The 24,289-nt window shown below is 41.4% G+C and overlaps 1 protein-coding gene across 9 annotated transcripts in view; it reads right to left on the bottom strand.

Annotated features, from left to right (window-relative positions):
* The window catches only part of LOC125766578 (nuclear pore complex protein DDB_G0274915), an 80,337-nt gene that overhangs the window by 26,707 nt on the left and 29,341 nt on the right, over nucleotides 1-24,289 (bottom strand). For 8 of the 9 annotated variants that reach the window (XM_049432670.1, XM_049432677.1, XM_049432675.1 and 5 more), the window contains exon 2: nucleotides 12,001-12,688. In XM_049432670.1, the coding sequence (XP_049288627.1) occupies nucleotides 12,001-12,176 (176 nt within the window). In that variant the 5' untranslated portion in view covers nucleotides 12,177-12,688. The remainder of the gene's footprint in view (nucleotides 1-12,000; nucleotides 12,689-24,289) is intronic. The other variant, XM_049432669.1, reaches the window with a different exon arrangement.

Below are 24,289 nucleotides of genomic sequence, written 5' to 3' on the forward strand. Positions count from 1 at the left end.
ATCGTGCTGTTCCGGTTTAGTCGGCGATGTATCCGACAGTTTTCCTGCCACCAAACCTCACTAAACCTCTCCCAGAAGAGACAGGAAGCAATAGTTGGAATGGTGAAAAAGAAAAAAAAAGGAGAAATGCTCATTTTGATAACAAAATGCTATATTATTGAAGCTAAATATAAAGCTGACAAAAGCGACATCGTGTCGCTGGGATGGGGTTTTTTTTGTCAACTCGACTGGAAGGCATGCAATTGCACACGCCAAACACCAAACGATGACGCGCTGCTGGTTCCAAGGTTTGCCTTGGAACGAAAAATCCGTGGATCTCGGTGTTTGTGAATCGCCCATTTTCTGCCACTCGTTTTACGAAATGGTTTTAATGTTTCGTAATAACAAGAGTGAGAGAATAAAAGCCAGATATGCTTGGTACTGTTAGTAGCAGAGGTGAATTGAAGCGAGCAAAGGATAATTATTGGGCGAAATGACACGTGTGAAGGTAGACACATTTTTTTCTGCCTTCAATATCTACCTTCCAGAACGATACAAACGTGTGAAAAGCTATCAACGAAAGTGCAAAGGAAACAACCAATAAAACCAATGCAAACAACCTCCGACATTGGACAACGTATTGGCAGGCACCACTATAAAGTACGAATCGCTACAGTTATCGTAATCACTCCGTTAAGGTACCCGTAAATGGGGAGTTTTATCTTCGCTGTGAACACACGATGACATTCGCAATGTGTAGCTTGTTTTTTTCTTGCTTTTATCACTGTATTTTTTTCCCTCTGATTGTTTGTTTGATGTCAATGCCAAAAAAGGCTTCTGATTATCCTCCAAAGGTCGATCGTAGCCAAGGTCGACCAATCGGAAATGTCTCAATAAACTCTCGAGTAAAGGTGTGTGACACTAAACGTGTTTTTTTTTTGTTTTTATACTTCGAACTTATGCAAGGTAACAACACACGAGATACAGCGTGGAATTCGTTTGATATGCTTGAGAAGGTTGGTAGTGCGAATGATTGACAGGGGGCAGGGGTTTGTTTGCAAATGGAATTAAAATTGAGTTCCGTTTTACCGTCATCTATGTTGAAGAATAGGCATAGAGAATGGTAGAATGGTGATAAATTATACGACCCAGATATTCTACTAATAGAAGGTTGTATGAGACTAGAGTTGGAGAACTTGGAAGATAGCAATGAATAGGCACACACACACAGTAAGAAGGTTTCATAACAGATTTTTTGTTGTATGCTTTAATCATGCTCAAGCTTGTATTAAGTGATCTTATATCTCTTAAGGTTGGAAAGCAGAAGTTTAAATAATCGTTAAATTTAACTTCAAAAAATGAAGCTTATTCGCAATACTTTTATCCTGAGTTCTAGCTCCTGAATGTATACGATTTTTAGTTTTCTGATCATTTTTATTGTCCTAAAGATCTCGATATCTGGACGTAAACAAAAACACAACTTATCATCTTCTTGCACAAAAAAATGGAATTAAAATAACTTTTGCATACTAACAGGCGTCTTGTATCTAAGGCAGCGCGCTGTCACTTCTCGAACAAGACAAACCAGACAAAACCACAAGAACAAACCCAAGCAATCATATGGAGATGCTCTGTCAACCTGCATAGAACAAACCAGACAAACACGACATAGAACAAAACAGTTTGATTTTGTCTTGCATGTTTGTGTCACACCTTGAAACTCTATACCTTCTTGTCAAATGGCACCGAAGCAGTTTGTGTGTTGGATTGCTTTGTTAACAGTTATTGTGGAACAGAGAATTTCAGATTTTTAGCATACATAAACTCACCGAAATTGGAATAAAACGAGGAAAGATTGCTTAGCGACAGTACTAGGCATTGAAATTGTCGATGGAGTGACAGTTCTACACGACAAATGGCAGAGCATCTTTCGAACAGTGTCGTGTTTGTCTGGTTTGTTTGGCTGTTCACAGCGCGCTGCCTAACGCATACAGGGTTTCGAATCATATAAGGGAACAGTTCAACCGGTATGGAGAAAGATTCAACCGCTCAGGGGATGTTTGCAACGCCTTGGTGGAACTTTTCACTCGCTTAGGAGAATTTTGCAAGCATATAGGGGAATGTGTCAAGCAGTTAGGGGAACCGTGCAATCATAGTAGGGAATTTTGCAACCGCTGTGGAGAACAACCTGTCACCCGTCCAAATGTCATCGATTGCGTCCGTTGTTTGTTTACATTGTGCAGCTGCATTGCTAAACGTACGCGAAAGCAGAATTCGTGTTTTAATTAAAAATTTACGTTCGTTACGAAAACAACTCGTTCATTCTGTTGTTACAACATCGAATCGCTACTATCTACAAACACAGCCACAAATAATTGCAGAAGCCAAGTAATTATTAAGAATATACATTTTGAATACGACTGTTATATTTATGTTTGTAGGTTCATACTTAAATCGGCTGTATTTTTCCATTGCAGCATATAATATTCAACGTACCAACATGTCGGGAAGAAAAACCATATCTCTTGAAAACAAAAACAAAATTGTGAAGCTATACCTAGACCAGTACCGTATGACTGATATAGCGAGAATAATGGAACTTAACATCCAGACTGTGTCGCGCATAGTTCACAAATATCTCGACGATATGGAAGTAAAAGATAATTCAAATAAGAAAGGGGGACCACATGGAAAAAAATTAAACGAAGAGCAACTGCAGATTGTGAAGAACTGGATTGATGAGGATTGTTCATTAAGCCTAAAAAAAATTTCTGAAAAATGTCGTGAAGAATTTGGGGTGCAAGTTTCCATTTCAACTGTAAGGAACTATCTGGCTGGATTTAATTATACCCTGAAAAGGATTCAATTAATCCCCGAACGTCGCAACACCCCGCAAACAGTCGAGGTACGCAAACAATATGCTCTTCGATTTATAGAGTGGCAAGCGGAATTGAACGACACCAACTTCATATTTTTAGATGAGGTTGGATTTAATGTATCCTTACGATGTAAAAGAGGCTGGTCTGCTTCTGGTAAACCTGCGACGCAAGTTGTTCCGTCCATTCGTAGCCGCAACATTACTATCTGTTGCGCGATGACTCGAAATGGCATAGTGGCTTACGAATCAGCTGATGGTGCATTTAACCAACACTTATTCGTTGCATTTTTAGATCAGCTGAAAGCAGGTTTTGCCGGAAGCAATATAACTGAACCCATAATAATTATGGATAATGTGGCTTTCCACAAGACGGGCATTGTAAAATCATTTTCGGAAGAGAACAACATTAGGCTGGAGTATCTTCCACCATACTCGCCGTTTTTAAACTCTATTGAAAACATGTTTTCAAAATGGAAAGAGATTGTACGAAGAGCTAGTCCACTAAACGAGACAGAATTGATGAAAGCAATCAAAGATGGGGCTGATCTCATAACACGGCAAGATTCCGATGGGTTTTATAGGAATATGCTCCGGTATGTGCGAAAATGTTGCAACGGAGAGGAAATAGAAGAGTAAAATGTATTTAGAATGTATTTAGAGAATAGTAGTTTTGTAGTAGTTGAGATTAGTTAGATTTTGTTGTTAATTATGTTACAATGAATTTTGAATGCCATGAACTGAATTTGTATTTGCATGAATTACATAAATAAAAAATCGTAAAAATGTATAACTATTATGTATGATTATAATTTAGATTACATACATATGTATGTAACACTATGCTGGCGTACAGCAGCATGTTCGTGGCTGTTTATTTAACATCGGCTTATTCATTAGATCGTGTAGAAGAACGACGCGTGCAAGGTGATAGTAAAATTGTATGATGCAAACAATAGTTTAATAAAAAAAATTAGTATATGTAAATGCAAATTTTTAATTAAAACACGAATTCTGCTTTCGCGTACGTTTTGCAATGCAGCTGCACAATGTAAACAAACAACAGCCGGCAAACGATGACATTTGGGCGGGTGACAGGTTGTTCTCCACAGCGGTTGCAAAATTCCCTACTATGATTGCACGGTTCCCCTAATTGCTTGACACATTCCCCTATATGCTTGCAAAATTCTCCTAAGCGAGTGAAAAGTTCCACCAAAGCGTTGCAAACATCCCCTGAGCGGTTGAATCTTTCTCCTTACCGATTGAACTGTTCCCTTATATGATTCGAAACCCTGTAATTCTAACAATTCTTCAAAATAAAAAAACGCTAATAAAAATTAAAAACCGAATAATTCGTAGTACATTTCGAGCTTGGGTAAGAAGTTTAAAAAAATCAAACAAATTTAGAAACTCATAAAAACTTAACCGATGTCATCACTATGTCTGACAACTCATTAATCCAACATTGTTTTTTTTACGTTTAATCATTAGAATTATTGCTTACATTAAAAGTTGTTCACTTTGATGTTTTGTATTAGCTACAACTCCTACCGCCTTGGAAGTAAAGCTTATTTTTATGGTTAAATAAATAAAAATTTAATCCAACATCAAACAACATTTGAAACTGTTAAAAGAAGCCAAACACATGTAGAACCACACACACAAAAAAAACGCACACAAATCATTACTAATCTAACGACATTCAATGCGTTTTGATGTTACAGCCATGATATAAAATTCTTGTGACATTCAGGAGGACATGAAACCAACACATTTCGCTTTCCAAACCGCAAACCGTCTGTTTGCTAGCTGGTGCAGAGGTTAAATCACGTCCCAAAGACATCCGCAGTCAACGCCAATCTGCAACAACGCCACAACGCCCCTTGGTGTTGCCAAACCGTCCGGTGTTACGGGACGGGGTGTTAACCGTATCGGATTACTGTCATCGATGGGCCAACCTGTCGAATGTGAACGAACCACAAAACACTGGCAAAGGCCAAATGGATCCATCGGCAAAAATCAGCACACCATCGCTGAAGCTCCAGTTGCAATCCATTTTCGATTCAAAGTTACTGACATCTCCGGTTCAACCTGCCGGTGAATGACCGGGTGTAAATGTTGCTCCCATATTGGTGCGAAGGTTGTGATCGCTTAGTGACAAAGATGAGAAACCCACCGGGAAAGAATTGCACTGCAATAGGCGTGTGTGGGTTTTTTCGTTTGTTTTCCAACTGCTCACCAACTAACCGACAAGCTTAGAAGAATGTCACATACAACATAAAGAAGAAAAACCCGTAATCATTATTCTAAAATCCACTGCGGTTCGGTCGGCACGAAACACATGAACATAAATTGTCCAAAAACCAGAACTAACGGTAAACGTCGATCACGCCGATGCTTCGAAAACCGTCTGGTTGTGGGGTTTGCTCGTGGCTAAGAATAGAGTGCCACACTTGTCGGTAGACAGGGGAAGGAAACCGCGTCACGCCAAGATGTCGGGACCAGAAGTCGACCATCAGGGAATGTCATTAAAAATAAACCGTCCATTCCGTCAGTTCCATTACCCCTGCTGAATCCACTTGATACCTCGCCGATGTCGGGGATGGGGAAAAAATCACGGAAAAGCACGGACACGGGTGTGGATGAAAATTTCAGTGTCAAATGCGTTGCATAGCTTAGACAAACATGGCGATCAGCAAGCAAGCCGGAAAGGGAATTGATTTCAGATTCCAAGTTGCTTCTCGTCAGCGATTGGAAAATGTTTAGAAACGAGCTTGTGTATTTTGAAATTCTTCCACAGCTAAACATGTGAGGTACATATCAAAACATGGAAATTCGTTCAAAAAGCGATACGGGAAGGGGGGGGGGGAGTTGTGAACCATTCTTTCGTTAAAATTATTCGATTTCGTAACATGTACAACATGTTGTCAGACGTGCGATTTCAATTTTATGAGTCTATCCATTACGTCTTCACGGATTTCTTGCTCCGTCTCGCGCTGCGTTTTCCATCAATTCAGGTCGGTATTTCCACGGGAAAGGGAAAAATATTCCCAGCGACATCATTATTCAGCGTCCCCCACAGCCACAGCAATCAAAGCTAACGTAACACATTGGAACGGCGGAAATCGCTACCATGTCCAGAGAGTTAGGTAGGTGCCGGAAATCTTCGGCACTGAGCGGCTTTTACACGCAACATCTTAGAACGCAGGCAGGCTAAAAATAGTTCAAGGTTGCACAGTACCGGGCAGGGGAAGGATGGATGGAAATTTGGAAATCCGATCACAAAAACCCAAACATGGAGCAATGCTATTTATAGGGTCACCGGCCCCGGTCTGTATGCAAAATATATACGTCTTAGGCTCTCAAAAAGTATTACGTAAAGTTTGAAGGAAGAAATACACAACGAGAAAAATCGATACATTTTGCTGGATGACCATGATGGCGTCCCTAAATTGCCGTGTGTTTTTATTTTTAATTCATAAATTAAACAATTTGAGGGTAATTCTTTTCTCACATTTCCAGAATGCTTTGTATTCAAAATATTCAAATTAATCCATTTTTTTATTATTTTTAATGATTGTTTTTTGTCTCTCAGTAATGTCTCACGCCCTAGTTTTAAAACTTTGGAAAATTGAAAAAATATATATTGCATACATTCAAGGCAAGATATCCAAGAATAATGTGCAAAAAAAAAAGTAATTCCAATTATAAAATTTAATTTATGATGCAAATATGCATTTGCTCATCAATTTACAAGCAAAAAATAGACCCTAAAAGACGTGTAAACGCACAGTTTCCGAACAGCAAACAACAGTCCGATTGCACATTGCTTCGTTCATTGATAAATTAATGCATTGCACATCACACAGCGCCCGTCCTTGCGGTCATGCTCGATCACAACCGCACCAGACAGTTTCCACCCCGAATGTACCACCCTGTTGTCCACCCAGAACTGGGTCATTTGGTCATTTGCGCGTGCCTTGTGGACATGGAATGAATGGAAAAGTACCGTACAGCAGCACATCACCCAGTAGACAGACAGAAAGAATTGGTTGTTATTCATGCTGCGTTGTAGAGGAAGTTCCCTGTTCCCTGTTTCCTTTTTTTTAAACAGTCTTAGATATTCCATTCCAGAAAACCATAGACACCGTTTGGGGTAGTGGAAGAAATACAAAAGCCACCAATAAGAATGGCGTATAAATGAACCCCATTCTATGTTGTGACCCTTCGTATCGACAGCAAAAAAAAGCACATCCGGCTCAAGCATATCCCCCCCCCGGACGTACGAACGCCGGGGTTGATATGCGGAAAAGAGTGTGAGCGGAAGGCTGTGGGGATAAGTGGAGCTCATATTCTTACGTACATAAATATAACTTTATCTTTTTCAGCCCAAAACATTGATAGCAGTAGAAACGGATCACGGATTCATTCTAATTTCGTGGAATGGAATATTTTCTCGAACTGAGTGGAACTGCCCTTATAGCTCCTCATCATCCGATCAACGGTTCCCCATAGTACATACCTTTTGCCTATGCAAATGAGATGAACTTCTCACACACACATATATAAAAAAGAATACCTTTTTGCCGCCGGGCATCGTCACGGTTCATTGACACGTGCGTACCTCTCCCTACTTCGAAGGGTTGAAAAAAACGGCACGTAATCACGGATCCGTTGATTATAATGGAGCCGCCGCCGCGAGACCGGGGCGGTTTGTCTCGTGGATTGTTAGCTGTGTTCCGAACCGGTCAAGGGGTTTTTTTATCTCTTCAACACTCCCTGTACATTGCAACCCCGTGCATACTATTAAACCCTGCAGGGTCGTTAGAAAAGGTGTTTAGATTGACGATTGTTCGAGTTCCGTTTCAAGATTAACATCAATGAGTTGGTGCCTTTACGAAGGAAAGGTAGTTGATTCAACTTTATTGAAGTATGACTTCACTTACGTGGAAGTACAAAAGTTAGAAAAACAATAAAGTGGTCATAATCCAAAAGTAAATGTGAAAAAAATAATAAACACAACTCCGGTCGAGATTTGAACCTAGACTGGGCCGTATTGTCAAACTGTTCATTATATATCACACTTTTTAATCAATCTTTAAGGATGAATAATCTAATCGGTATAAATTGTACTCAAACGAACAGAATACAGCGCTTAAGTATCTTTAGGATTAAGTAATGTTTTCCTAAAAAAAATTATCTAGAAAATTTCTCAAAAATTTATTCTGTTCACAAAATATTTTATTAATAAGATTAACCTACTCTCACATTGAAGTATGCCTCATTCATTTAATATTCAAAAAACCTACTCAATACAAAAAAAAAACAAATTATGTTAAACAAGCAAAAAATCACTTCCTTTAAGCTGGGTCTGTGCCCTATAGTAAAAAAAAAAGATCACTTCCTTCAGATCAGTAGTTCTCGTTTCAAATCCCATCCCACTCCAAAACCAAACTGCCAATTTTCTCTTCCATCAAATCGTTTGCTGACCCAGATAAACGGAGTATTTTTTTTTCTTCGTTACTCGGTCGCACCATGTCAAAACAACAATCACCGAGCGGTCTAGTTCTTGACACTTTTGGCCCTTGCGGCTGTGCACAGGGAAGGTTCCGAACCGCAAAACGCATTAGAACGGGTGTAGTAAACGGGCGGATCGTTAGCATTAAGCATGAACCGCGACACTGATATTTATTTTATTGCACCTACCAGCGCACCTACGTTGACGTAGGGTGAAGTGAAGAATCCGAGTATTTCTATCTCGAATGGTACCCAGACTATGTACTCAGGAAATACCTTGCTTATGTTCCAAACCAGGCAGTTATGGCGCTGCTGCTTCGATGTCGTTCGTACCGTTTTTTTGTTGTTGTTGAAAAGAGCATTTTCATTAATTACAGCATCGCACATTCTGTTTCGCTATGGTCAAAGAGCAGCTTCCACCAACAGACTGGTGTATGTGTGTTCTAGTAACGCTGAACCATGGGCACACGTCATCTTCGATGGCGTGTACATATGCGTGCGTGTACCGTCGATGACAGTTCATTGTCGATCATAACCACAGCAACCCGTGGGGGTTACTTTTAGCGTTTTTGGGGTGGTTTTCTGTTGCTTTGGTGTTAGTGTATGCTTCACCACTGCAATATTCGCTGCCATCGGTGTTGGTGCAGTCAATTCGATTTTTTTTCCTTTCCTTTTTTATCGGATGCATCTTCTACTTGATCGTACACAGCTGATGGTGCCGTTGGATACTTTATTTTGTATCATTTAGCGAGACAGACAGAACTTGCGATGACCGCATGCAGCAATTTCTGACACAATCTCTGAATAGCTGAATTGATACACATGCTTAAAGCGCTGTATAGTCAAAAACAGTGTTCCAAACAGGTCCATAAATATGGCTGCTTATGCATATGTATGAACATTCTCTTTTCTTCCGGTTTTGGGAACTTGTTCACGGTGTGCTTAAAATGGTGATCAACATTTTCTGGTGATCAAGCTTGATCAAAGGTACTAATAATTACCATAATAAATGTTCCACAAAATAAGTATTTAAAAAATTTAAACTACTCATCAGCTAGGCGGAGCGGAGGATAAAAATACAAAATGAGATTACTTTTTGATTTACAGTTTAATGTCGTAATGTGATTGAATGAAACACTAACAAATAAGTGATTTCTATTATTACACTACAAAGAAGCATCGAATCGTAAAGGTCATTCATTTTTTCACTAACATGTTTTGCACGCTTTAGCAACGATTTGTACCGGCTTGTATTATTTTATCGTAGCAAAAAAAAATTAAGTTAGTAAAAAAAAATAACAACATCATTTCATAAATGAGATCGAGGCAAACATACGCCACGGTACGCACTCGTTCTCCGAAATGGCATACAAAAAACCCCATACCGACGTCACAGAAAACGGATTTATGCTTGTAAACTGGTTTGAATTTTACAATGACGCAAGGTTGCGACCGTTTCAAGGTTGGTTGGTCAGTCTCCTCTCGTCGGCGCGTTTTCATGACGTTCGCTCTTTGGGCGATTTTTGCGACGCTTCACCACCTCCCGAGAACTGGCTTCCTTACGAACAACAACCACAACAACGGCTAAACCGCCACCAGAACTGGCACGGGCCCGGAGCCTTTCACGGGCGACCTTTTTGCGGTGGGTTCCGACCACATCAGAACAGCCGAAGCACGCTCGCTAGGATCGGTCTTACGAAGGACGTCATCATGGAGCAGTTAAATCGGTTCTGGTTTTGTAGCAAACGAAACGGGGTTTTGGGCCAAATGGTTTAAATGTTTTTTTTCCCCCTTTTCGATCGGCTTTTCGGCGACACCGGCAATAACCTCGCATTGTTGAAAAAAAAGGGATGGAAAGGGTTTTTGTCCACCCTTTTCTTCCGTTAAATCGCTTTCGTTGGCAAACATATCCGTTGAATCGGAATTTACAAACCATTACATCCGCTGTCGCATTGAAACTTTTGCTTTGATTTGTGATAGTTAAATAAACTATTTTTTTGTTTAATTTCTCTCAATATAAAACTACGACAAAACGGGGTTCAAGAGTCAAGAGACAAGAGTTGTGAAATAATTACAACATGCGAATATTTTTACGGACACAAAGGGGTAGATCTACAATGGTTGCCAAAAATATTCCAACGCAGTGGTAAACAACCAATTCACAAATAAGTGATAAATAAATGAGCGGTTTTGTTTAGCACCTGTCCCAAAAATGGTTGATGAATATCGAAGTGTAGTACATTTCGAAAAAGTAGGACGATTGATGCCTATATTTGTTTCACTGTTTTTGTTGTAATATTTTGATAAAAAGACAAATTAACATACTGTTGCAAACTGACTGACGGTTCCATTTTGGTCAGTGGTATTCGCTTAAGAATAAAAAGCACTAATTATCAGTCTGTTGATTTTTTTTAAATCATCCAATTTAAAACGATTTCATTAAAAAATGTTCAACAATTTCTTAACACTACCTGCTAAATGTCGCTTACTCCCTCAAAATTGGTAATATTGCATACTTTCAGGTACTCAACACCCAAGACATACCTCAGAATAATTGCGATAACTAATTTACTATAGTTAATAACTGAATTTGATTTAATGGATTTTAATTTATCTTATTTTTCTGATTCGTTGAACAACCATTTGTATTAAAATTGATCAATTTTCAAGACGATCGTTCGTTAGCATCATTGCAACGTTATCATTAGCAGTGGCGGATCAAGCTTGTCGGAGGCCCTAAGCGGAATGGTAATTGGGGCCCTAAAATTATGGTCGCACTGTTATCGACAGCTGAATTTTGAAAAAAATGACCGGGGAGTAAAGTGTTTTCAAAAGTACTGACCGGGGGGGGGGACTCATTTTTGGAGGCCCCTACCGTACTTGCTCGAGGCCCCTACAACTACGCAGCCAAGGGGGGGGGGGGGGGGGGGGGTGCTCAGGGAAATAGCCTTAGCCAAAACGCGCTCGCATATGATTTTGAAGGAAAAACAACCCATTGATATTTCTGGGGCCTTGATTCTTCATATCATCATTGGAAAACGGACTTCTGCTCGGGCTCCGTTACCTGTGTTCTGTCGTCTTTCGGGGCCTCTCCAAGAAAATATTAGGTACAATCGCTGCTTCGAGGCCCCCTATCAGCTCGAGGCCCCCCGCGGCCGCTTACTTTGCGTAACGCTTGATCCGCCCCTGATCATTAGTATAATTTCCAGTAACTTATCGTACCGTCATCGAAAATCTTTATCACAAAATGTACAAATATGGCTCCAACATTGTTAGGTTAAAATGAAATGATCCACTTCCATCATCATCATCATCCCATGACACATGTGTTGACATGTGCCATCAACAAAATGGAAGGGAAAAACGCACGTGCCAAACGGTAGAACTGCGCACATACAATAAAACCCATCCATTTGCCGACCAAGCGCGGTCACTTGTCTAGAACAGTTAGGGTGTAACTGCAGCAGCTGTGCAATAAGTAAGAAAGCACCGGCCAGCAATAATGATGCAAGTCGTGTAAGCATGTCACAATAACAAAACAGCCCAACTACCCAACATTCCACGTGGAGCCCACGCGCCTGTTAGAACCAATCAGACACAGGTTACATATAAAACTGTACGGAACTTACCTATTGCTGTGCTCCTGGAAGGAGCCGCCGTCCAGCAGACGGATCTTCGCAAACAGCACCGCATTCAGGAACGGTACCTCCACCAGCTCCTCCAGGTGGAGCTCCACCGAGAACTTGTACTTTTTCTTCTTCATCATAAATGCCATTCCTGGGGCGCCTGGCCCTATTAGTGTCATTCACGACGATATGGTATAGTATGATGGGGTAGTACAGTGCCGTCCGGAAACTTTGTACCGTCAGCCACACGGACACACACACACTCTCACTCTCGCTCTCTTCCTCTGTTTGGAGGATTCCTTTTATACTCGGTGTTTCACTACTTGATCTACTACTGCATCGATATGATGACTGATCACTTGCTATAAAATGTTGCACTTATAATGCAGCTTATAATGCAGCTACATGTAGCATTACACACTTTCGGGCACGGAATTCACTCAACACACTGCACAATAATTTTCTTCATTCACTCACGCACGTGCTGTAACGCAATTAGAAATAGATAGTGACAAAGGTGGAAAACATCACAAACTGTAACACTTTTTACATTTTCTGTTGTAAAACATGTAATCGGAGAACGAAAACGAAACAATGCTAACGTCCTGCTTCTTAAGGTTTCAGCGTAATGACATCGGGTTGCGTTTGTTTTGTGGACCCCACAGTACCATTACGAATGAGAGGACTGTTCCTAAAAAAGATAAAAAAGAGATAAAAAAACACATTAGATAAAGGTAGAGGATTAATTGATGATTGGAATGATAGATAGTAATTTGTAACAGGAATGTATCAAAGGTTAACACGAATAACGCGTCAACAAGTCCACCTCCTAGAGGGGTCAACTAATCTACTGCTGTTTCCATCTATCCCAAAAGGCTTGTGTCCTACCCTCCCCTTTGGAACGGTTCGATTTAAGGGATGAAATCAATTATCAACTTCCAATATCGCGTCCCACAATAATCCATCACAAAACCTCAACCATAATCGTTGACAGCTCAAATCTCAAACAGACGTTTATCAACGTCTGCAGAAACAAACAAGAGCGCCAAACGTTTCGCACACTTGCACCGATCGTACCGTACCAGATCCGGAATTAAAAGCCGGAAAACATTAGACAAATCAACCCTACCGCGGTAACACATCCGGTTCTGATAATAAAGAAACTTATCGCCTTCATTCGGGACTTCCCGGTCAAACACTGGTCTTTTTTTTTGCTATTTGCTAACAAAACATGTGCTAAATGAATGTATTCTATCTTGTTTGCACTAAATAGCGAAGGTAACATAAAACGTGTAACGAGCGGAACATGTGATGTAAACGGTACCAAAATGGGTGTGGGCTTTTTGGTTATCGTTACTATCAAAAAGTTTTTTTTCACCAGTTCTTTACTGGAAGGCAAATTATGATTGCGAAACTAATTTCGGTGTGTAAACAATGGCTGATAACGGCCAGTGTTTAGAAATAGGTGATTGAACTTAATTTTACTTTTTTGTTTGGATCAGAGAAAAACATGTAAATGAGATAAATTGCACTAAAAAATATTTAAGATCAATTTTAAAACATTAAAGAAATGTTACTAAAATCATACAATAAAAGTTTTTTGCAATATTTTCATAAAATGTGGTAAAACTCATTGGGTGATTGAAACATGCAAGAACAAAAACTGAACAAAAGTCATGCAAACTGTTGAATCTCTCCTCCCAGTGGTAATTAGAGCGAGTGAAGAATAAAGTGTTTCTTTTTCGTGATTCTCATTGTTAGCGAATTGCGTTAGCGAAAATATAACTTATTAACCGTTCGGGGTCTGAATTGCAACTGATCTTTATTCTTAATTCTTACAATGTGTGTGTTGGTATTAGTTTGCTATAATTCTAGTTTTTAGTCCGTCTTTGCATACCTAGTTCAATACTTAACATGCCGCCCCCCGTGGAAAGTTTACTTTCTACTACTATTCGTTTGAGTTCCGCATGTCCCTAACTATTTCTCGCCTTGGATGGGTAATACGCATATTTTAGAGATAGCTCGCCGATACTCTCCGTTCTTTGTAAGTACTGCGATGGATTAGGAAGTGTCCCGGTGTAAGCGCTTCCAAATCTTCAGGATCTGTCGATAACTGCGTAAGTGGCCGGGAATTCAAACAGGCCTCGATTTGAATTAACAAGGTCTCGAGGTCCTCCCTTAGAAGGATCGCTGCTCCAATTGTGCACTTCAGGTGTTTTTTTAGACTTTTTATGGCCGCTTCCCATAATCCTCCAAAATTTGGGGCACGTGGGGGAATGAATTTGAATTCAATTCCTTCGTTAGTACAATGACTTATAATGGCATCTCGAGATTGTTGTGTTTTAAAAAACTCGTACAGTTCCTTTAGCTCGCGAGCTGCTCCTCGAAAGTTTTTTGCGTTGTCGCATTCTATCAATGCTGGCTTTCCTCGTCGAGCCACGAAGCGCTTAAGGGCTGCAAGAAACGCCTGTGTTGATAAATCAGCTACTAATTCCACGTGTACTGCCTTGGTTACCAAACATATAAAAACTACGACGTAACCCTTAATAGTTGTAGACTTGCGAGGTGCGAGACGATACCAGAACGGCCCACATAGATCGACTCCAGTATTGAGGAACGGAAAGGTTGGTGTGACCCTTTCTGGTGGTAGGTCGCCCATCATCTGTTCCAGGCACGTAGGTTTGGTACGGTAGCACTTTACACAATTATGTACTACTTTTCGTGCTAGGTTGCGCGCCCGAAGTGGCCAGAATTTTTCACGAACTAGAGCTAGAAGCAATTGGGGACCTGCATGCAGAAATTGACGATGATATGCGTTCATGATGAGTAGGGTAAGAGGATGATTGGGGTCCAATATGATTGGATGTTTGCGAGTGTACGAAACTGGAGCATTCCGAAGTCTACCTCCGATACATATAATACCATCCACTAATATGGGTGCAAGCGATTTCATCTTAGATGTTGCTTTAACTTGACCATCTTTAAGACTTAATATTTCTTCTCCAAATGTTTCCGATTGTGCTAACCGAACTAGTACATTTGTGGCCTGATGTAGTTCAGAAAGCGTCAGCAATCCTATTCGTCGTTGGTATCGGTTCGTTCTTTGACTATTGTAACGGAAGCGGAGCATATACGCTACTAACCGCACTAAGGCTGTATACGACGATCGAAGCATGAACACCGGGCTTGGGCCTTTCGATTTAGCAACCGATACTATGACTCGCTCTTCCAATTGCTCTGCTGTGAAGTTTGCATTTGAAATGGCTGTTCGTGATGCTCATTGGAGCTCCTGACTCAGCCATTTTGGACCATGCCACCAAACCTCATTGTTCTTGAGTTCGCTGGGTAACATACCTCTAGATATGATATCTGCTGGGTTTTCTTCCCCTGACACATGATGCCACTGCGTTTTATCCGTAAGGTGTTGGATTTCCGAAACCCTGTTTGCAACGAAGGGTTTCCCTCGGGAAGGATTACCAGCGATCCAGTGCAGTACAATTGTCGAATCTACCCAGAATACACTCTTCATTTCGCGTTTAGTGCTCGATTTCACCTTCTGCCACAGATGACATAGTAGTAAAGCTCCTGACAGTTCTAGCCTTGGTAACGTCACCCTCTTTTGCCTTTTGCCGTTTTCTATAGGTGCAACCCTTGATTTTGCACACAGTAGCTCTACTGAGATTCGTCCATCTGCGGTAATCGTGCGTAGGTAAATGCAGGCACCGTATGCCTTCTCAGAGGCGTCACTAAAGCCATGTACTTCTACGATATTCGTTTCTTCCGTAACTACTCGACGTGGTACAGCGATATCCTTTATGTCTACAATGCTTTGCTTAAAGTGCATCCATTTCTCTCTTAACTCCTCTTCTAGCGGTTCGTCCCACTTTACACCTCTTTCCCAAAGAACTTGCAAGAAACATTTTGCTATAATTATGATTGGGCCAATCAGTCCCAAAGGATCATACAGACGAGCTGCATCTGATACCACAGTTCGTTTAGTGATTTGATCATCCTTATTCCATTTTGGGATACTGAAGATAAGTATGTCTTGCGCTGGAGTCCATTTAAGACCAAGTGTTTTAATAGACTTGTGAGGATCGATCAAAAGTTCCGAGCCCATTTCTCGAAGGTCGGGCGGAAGTGTATTCAGTATCTGCGCCGAATTAGAAGCCCACTTTCTCAGATGAAACCCTGCCGAATGCAGTAAGTCAGATAATTCTCTGCAGAGGAGTTTTCCTTGGTTCACCGTGTCTACTCCGCTAATCAGATCATCCATATAAAAATCCGACGACAAAATCTTTGAAGCTACCGGATGCGATAGACTGGACTTGTTGGCAAGTGCTTGAAGACATTTTGTCGCTAAATATGGAGCAGACGAGGTACCATACGTCACTGTCTTTAGTTGAAATTCTCGAATTCCACTTGCTTCATCTCCCCAAAGAATGCGTTGGAGAGGACGGTCGGCATCTCTTATCCATATTTGTCTGTACATTTTCTCGATATCAGCCGTCAATGCGTATCTTGGGAAACGAAAGCGCATTATGATACTGATCAGGTCATCTTGAATAACAGGGCCAACTAATAAAGTATCGTTCAACGAAACTCCTGAATCTGTTGCACAAGAGGCATCAAAAACAACCCTTAGCTTGGTTGTAAGGCTATCCGGTTTAACAATGCAATGATGTGGCATATAATACGTAGGCGATTCGCGTATAGGTTCGAAACCGACTTCTTCCATATGATCTAACCCTACGTATTCATCTAGAAATTCCTTATATTGTGTTTTCAATTCAGGATTGGCTTTTAGACGACGATTCAGCGAATGGAGTCGTCGCTTTGCGATTTCGTACGAGCAACCTAACTTCTTTATCTTTACTTCATGTTTTGGCAATGCTACTACAAACTTTCCATCCGATCCGCGGGTAGTTGTACTTTCAAAAATCGATTCGCATTGAGATTCTTCGGGGGAAAATATGTTCGATGACTGACACGCTTCAAGTTCCCAAAATTTGCAAAGTTGTTCGTCTAATGATTCTGTTCTGCACGTAATATTGACAAGACTTCTTGGTACGCATCTTCTTTCTAATGAAGCCTTTCCAGACATTACCCAACCCAATAGCGTTTCTTGTAGCATCAAGCTATTATCTTCCGAACGAAGTCTGACCAAACCGTCTAACAATATTTCGTTATACACTTCCCTACCGAGGAGCATATCGATCGCTCCAACCTCTCCACATGTCGGGTCGGCCAGCCTAATATTCGGTGGTATTTTCCATTGTTGCTTATCGACATTAGCCGCCGGAAGGTTCCACATTATCTCCGGCAGTACGTGCAACCTTAAAGGAAATTTAACATTAGTACACTGGGACTGAATCACTACATTTACCGAATGTGATGAGGTCTGGTTGGATTTGCCCACTGCTCCAATCGACAGATGATCCCGTTGCCGTTGTGCTCGTAATCCTTGTACTACTCGCTCGGTGATGAGGTTAACTTGCGCCCCACCATCCAGTAATGCTCGTGCTATCATCTTGTTGCCGTTCGAGGTGATGATGGTCACCAGAACAGTTGGGAGCAATACAGTTGTTAAAGGTTCTGGTTCAGTCGGTGTAAGCATGACGTTGTTGGCCGGTTCGATAGAATAGGGTGTCACAGACGATCTCGTTGAATCACTGGGCGCAGTTGTTTCGGGAACACTGATGTCAGAAGATGGCTGTTGCTCACTCGGGGACCTGTGCAGCATAGTGTGATGCTTCAGCTTGCAAACACGACACGCACTGGAAGCACAATCCCTCACGCGGTGGTCTGACGCCAAGCAGTTTATACAGAGACCTTTCTCCTTCACCATGTCGTATCGTTGATGTACGGGTAAGTTTCGGAAAGTCTGACACTTGAAGGCTGAGTGGCTATCTACTTTGCAAAATAAGCATTTCCTTTCCATTACATTCACTGACGCACACGTTGGCTTCCATTTTTGTCGACTGTGGTTAGTGTGTGCGTGAGACGGGAGATCCTTTGCGAGACCACGAGGCAAAGCCTGTAACACCAAGGCGTGTTCTCTAAGAAATTGCACCATTTCGTCATAGTTCGCTACCTCGATGCTTCTATGATGAGTTTCCCATTCTTTTCGCGTGGTGGGATCTAATTTGTCGCATAACATGTGCGCTAACAGAACGCTCCAGCCTTTGGTGCAAATTCCAAGCTTTTCCACCATTTTGATGGTCCGCTCGAATCCATCGATCAAAATGGTGAGCGTCTCGTAGCCTTCCCGCTTTGCCGGTGACATGGCGAACAACTCATCTAAATAGCGTCGCACTAACACCTTCTTATTCTCGTAGCGATTTTTCAACAGCTCCCAAGCCACACTATAATTCGCCGCTGTCGTTTCCACTGCGTCGATCAACTGCGCTGCCTCTTTTGACACCACGCGTTTTAGATAAATTAATTTATCCACATCTGATAATTTCGGGTGTCCGTCGATCATGCTGGTAAACGCGTCACGAAACGTAGGCCAGGTTTCCCAAGCGCCGTTAAAGTTGGGAAGTGGAATCTCCGGTAACCGCACCTTTGATCTTGGGTTCGACACACTTGTTTCCTGCGTTTCTGGGCTACACGCACACAGATCGGATTCGCGCCTTTTTAATAGTACCGACACTTCGAAGCGACGCCGATCAAACACTTCATAGCGCTGCTCTTCTTCCTCCCACTGCGCAGCATCCACTGTCTCCAATAGCGATGCGTGCTTCGACTCATACGCGGACACTATTGTGTTGAGCTGTTCGGTCCACTCTTTCACATACGAATAATCGGCATCGTTTGCCGCTTGGATAGCGTTCATAAGAGAGTCCATTCTACGCATTAAATGTGTTTGACACCGTTTTACTACACTCGTCATCGATTCCTTTGGACTGGATGTAGCTTGCATTCCGGTAAATGTGGAAACTTCCGGATTCGACATTATGCACTTGTTTGAACTTACAACGATTAAAAGTTACCAGTTTTACGCAATGATCCGGTTCGAAGGACCAAATTTTATGTTAGCGAATTGCGTTAGCGAAAATATAACTTATTAACCGTTCGGGGTCTGAATTGCAACTGATCTTTATTCTTAATTCTTACAATGTGTGTGTTGGTATTAGTTTGCTATAATTCTAGTTTTTAGTCCGTCTTTGCATACCTAGTTCAATACTTAACACTCATCTTCCCTTTAACGGGTCAAGTTTATCAGTATTTTTATCACACAGTCGTAAATTATTCGCCCTCTCCTTCTCCCGCTCCACCCTATCTTCCACCCTAAGTGAAGTTCAACACCGATAACGCATCATCAAGAAGCACAACAATTTCCTGCAAAAAAAAACGACAAAAGCTTTATCACACTTTGCTAAGTGCATCGGTAACTCTAAAGGATGAGTCACAAACGCTTCTCTCTCTCGCTCTCTCTGGGTGCGAGTTTTTGGACAATATTTGTTTTTTTTGGCTTTCCAGGTTCCAGATAATTCGGAAGGTTATTTAACCATATAAAAAAAATCGAAAGCAATTCAGAGCAATGAAGATACGCCTTTCTAACAGACGGGTTTGATGTGTATTTATGTCTTTCCTTCTGTTTTTTTCTTTTTGGTGCCAAAAAGTAAAGCAAATGCCTGCATAATCATTCATCAACACGATACCCAACACGTGTTCCTCCACTGCCTAATGTACCGCCGGTCTGCGAATGGCACACAATCTGCATTCAATTACATTGAATTCTTTCGCAAATCAAGACCACATTCCGGTGTGCACAAATTGCCCTTCCGCCAGCGATGGTCAATTGAAAAATGACACACAAAAATGTGCTTACCACACCGTAACGAGCGAGCCAGTTGTGTAAGTGGTAGCAGCACACATCGGGGTAGGTGGGACAGGATTAGAAGAAGAAAAAAAAATATATATGAACCCTCTCCGGACGACAAACCCGATGGTGTCTTCCTTCCGAGTCGGCAGCAGAATGGCATGAGGGGCAAGCGAAATTCCTTGCTACGAAATTACCATTCTAGGATTAAAACGACTAGCACGTCTCCATAAAACGCAAGCCGCAATAGCGTGACAGCGGATCGTTTTTCCCCTCAATATGTCTTCCTTACCCCCAAAGGTTAGGGAAGGCCGGAAATCTAACCACACATTTTTCTGCTGCTTGCGCAATATGCGGCATCATATAAATCATCGCGACAAGTGACACAGAACACACACGACAAACCGGAGAAGGCACTTGTTGCTAAAGTCATTAATGGTCATACCAAAATGGTTGAAGCCAATAACTAGCTAAAGTGTGGAACATTATGCCGCAGCATGGATATTGGAATTAAAAACAAAATAACAAGAATTTATTTACGGTTTGGCTTCACAGTTTAATCCCGCTTGCTTTTTAATGGGATTCTAAATTCCTAACCACAAATCTAAACTAAAGGAAGCGATAACTCTGCCCTACTGCACTAAATCAAACACTAGCAGATGGTCAAATAGGTCACACGAAGTCGTGTGAGGAAGCAACGCCATGCCCTAGAGGAGGAACATAAAATAAACACATTCTATTGCCATACGCATTTACACCGAAGGCAAAGAAACGGGAAATCTTCTGGAAAAACACACAGGTTACAGCCAAATTCTCTTCCTCATTCCCTTGAAGCTTCTCATGTATGTTTGGCGTAACAAAAGGGTTGAGTTCCGCGTCGTACGTCTTGATCAACGTCAATCTTTAGCGTTGCCACGTTTAAATGGTGGCGGTTGCTGATTTATACACGCCATTGGCCACAAAATGGCCACAAAATTTCATCCAAAATGACCCGAGCTGAGTAAAGGAAGCACTCTGTTTCTAAGCAAAAATCACAGTGTGGGTAATATGTTTGAGGATCGACTGTTTGAATATACAACTTAAAAAAAACGACAATTAACTAAAGCTATTACACGGATGAAAATTGAAAAATAAATATTAATTGCATTTCTACCTGCGATTCCAAAAAGCAATTATAAAGACAAACATCCGAAGAAGAAAAACTTAAATATTTCTTTAATTATTCCCCACCGTGTTTGATTTGGCAAAAAATTGCGTTAAAACTGTTCGGTGCATCATGGCGCACAAAAACGCCGTCAAAATGGACACGCGATCCGTTCGGGAATTGCTCCAAAACGGAAACACTCCAATTATCCCTAAAACCATATATTCCCCCCGCCCTAATGCAGTGGGCAAGCTCCATCGGGAGAGGAAGAGGTCAGTTTCGTGTGGCTTGGTATAGTTCCAGCAAAACACACAACCAACACTCCTGTGGGACAAAGTTTGGACGTAGTCCAGCAGAAACTGCCTGTTTAATTTGCTGTTTGCTCCATATGGTCACGAGCGTATGTTTACCTTAGCGTATACCGTCGGCTTAGAACTCACAAAGCAGGCAATAGTTAGGATCGGCATTTATTTTTTCTTTTGCTGGATAGATAAATAATGCTTTATGTTTTCACAGTCACACTCAAAGTCAAAGTCCGTGGAATGGTTTAGATCGGACAACAAAGAATGTAAGCTGGAATGTTTTAGCTTCAAAAAAAAAACGAGAAGAAATATCGACCATATGACGTGACGATCATTATACTAATGTACTAATAAACCATTCCAACGTGTTGGAACCATCACTACCTGTGATGATATCCGCGGACCTGCTGCTCCAGGTTCAACAGGGAAGCAAATGGAAAATGGGACACGTTATCTATACGTGTCCTACTACGTCAACCACACACACCCTAAAGATAGCGCGAATTGCGTTAGGTCTAGGCGTCGTACTATCTATCAAGCTTCCCCCCGGGGTTGGTGAGAACTCTTAGGCTTCCTCCTCTCCCACACCTTTGGTAATGACATTCCAGCGAGGACACCTTCTGTTTTATCAGTTGACCATAATCGGTAATTAAACTTCCCCCCAAACCCGACCCACCCACCCTCTCCTAAAACTTCCCTCCCCATCCAGCAAAGCAAGTGTCAACTGTGTGAGGAAATAATGACAAAAATCCCGACCGATGGGTACGCCCGGTAAGCATTAGGTGAGGTTCCACGATACGGAATATGTGTTTACTTATCAAGCTCAAAGCGTTCAGGGCGTGCGTGTATGCGATAAGGGTTTATACCGCCTAATGACCATTGGAAAAAGCATTGTAACAAGTGCAAATGGACAATGCATCGCACTTCTGGCTGCAATCAGAAAACATGGCACTGATGTCCGGGTGCAATCATTCGTGCGTGAACTAATGTCTAGGATTAATGTACAATTTTTATTAATAACACTTCTAGACGGATAGAAGCCAATTTTTACCAATACCCAATACCCAATACCAATACCAATAACCAATTTTTTCTTGAATATACAATAATATTATTTGAGAGGATTTTTCTCATAGAAAAAGTGGAGATGCGTGACTTTACAGGTTTCTCCAAAAGATATCTCCAGTAATGCATTATATAAAAAATGCCGTAACAAGACTTGAGTTGAGTAGACTTTCTTCTTGTTTTGTGGCACTACAACTTCCAGAGATCTTGTCCTGCCATTTCTGGCTTTCATTTACTTTTAAATATCCATAAGCGGTATAAACGGGAACCCTGTACTGTATGTGATAAACGGCGCCGGTTCCTCACGACAGGATAGGGTACCAAAACCCATTCAAACCGTCCCCCGTAGCAAGGACTGACTATCCGGCTACTAGGTAAAATAAGTCGTGTATGCCAGAAATTGCCGGCGTGACCTTAGACCTTAGATCGTTAAAGCCAACAAGAGAGAAAGAATCCAGAAATGGCAGGCATGACCTTAGAAGCCGTTAAGCCAAGAAGAGAGAAGCGAAATATTCCTGTGTTCGGGTGTACGATCCGGATGGGATTTGATAACCATTTCTGTTTTGTAGAGACCGGTGCTACTATATCACAAACACCAGTAGAGTACACTGAAGTAGAGGTTTCAGTAGAGAGTAAAAACGTAATTAGAGGAATAAGAGGAGAACGAGATCTTGTAGCTAAATTCACACAATTATTAGAAATGTCTATCGACTAAGTACTCTAAGTCAACCCAACACCGAATTGTTGTGTCTCGTCCAATACAAAAATATACAATTAATATATCACAATCGAATTGCTGTATGTCTAACTCAATCAATAAATCAAAACTAACTTTAATATTGATTATCTCATAACTCATTAGAGCTCGTTACCTCGTACAAACTGTTTCAAAAACTGTCTCAAAGTGTTTTGCCATAACTTAATACCCATTAGTCACGTACATGTTTCAATCATTATCTCTCCGTAACTTTAATGTTAACTGTTAACGCCCCTTTTGTGCTGAAATTACCAACCACATAGATGAGAATCTCGTTACGTCCACAGTAAAGTAACGTTTCATTTCCTTTCGACCGGACTTTGTTTGTTTGTTTTGCTTTCCATTCAAGTGTTTGTGCGATATATCATCTCACCCTCTGGCGAGCGATGGCGCTTGTTTTTGGGGGGGAAGTTGAAAATAGTGCTTCTAGGACTGAAGGCGAAATAATTCCTTCGGCTCTATACTTTCTTCCTGTTTCTGATATCCTAGAGCAACGATTTCATTTACACCTCCAAAATACTACTATTCATGAAAGGTTTGTATCAAAGACCCGAACAGTTCATTCCATTAGAGGCACGTCACGTTCCATGGCCGTAAGTCGTTTGCTGGCCCATATTACGGCAAAAACCCTGCGCACACACGCACCAAAAGTTCTGTGGTTTGATTTTCGTTTCGAGGAGACGACGTGTTTCGTCTTCCGTTTCCTTCGAGTGGTTCTCCAAAACGCAATGCCAGCGCTACTTGAGCAAAGTATCTCCTGAAAACCCCACTGGTGTAGTAGCGTGCCGATATTGACGCAAGAAACCCGATAAATCATAACGCGAAAAGCACCGAAATATTGCACGTGTTTGCCACTTGAGGCACGCGTGACGTGCTTCGGACGAATTTTGTGGGGCGTAGTTCCACGGGTGCGCACGACGACAACGATCGGTGCACCGTGTTTGAGCTTTTCAAGTGATTTTGTTGAGGGCTCGCCATCATCACGTCTTTCCCATTTCGGAGGTGATGGTCCTATTTGAAGAAAAAAAAATGGAATTACGAAAACGATTTCTCACCATTAACATCGTTAGCGGATCGTAAGGTTGGAGGTTTGTACGGTTTGGAAAATGACTTAAAAAAGTTATTTTTCATTAATTCAGAGTGAGATTTTGGGTAGCATGATCATCAACCAAACAAAATAATGATTAAATTTAGCC

The sequence above is a fragment of the Anopheles funestus genome, chromosome 2RL, assembly GCF_943734845.2.
Source record: "Anopheles funestus chromosome 2RL, idAnoFuneDA-416_04, whole genome shotgun sequence".
Classification (NCBI taxonomy): Eukaryota; Metazoa; Arthropoda; class Insecta; order Diptera; family Culicidae; genus Anopheles; species Anopheles funestus.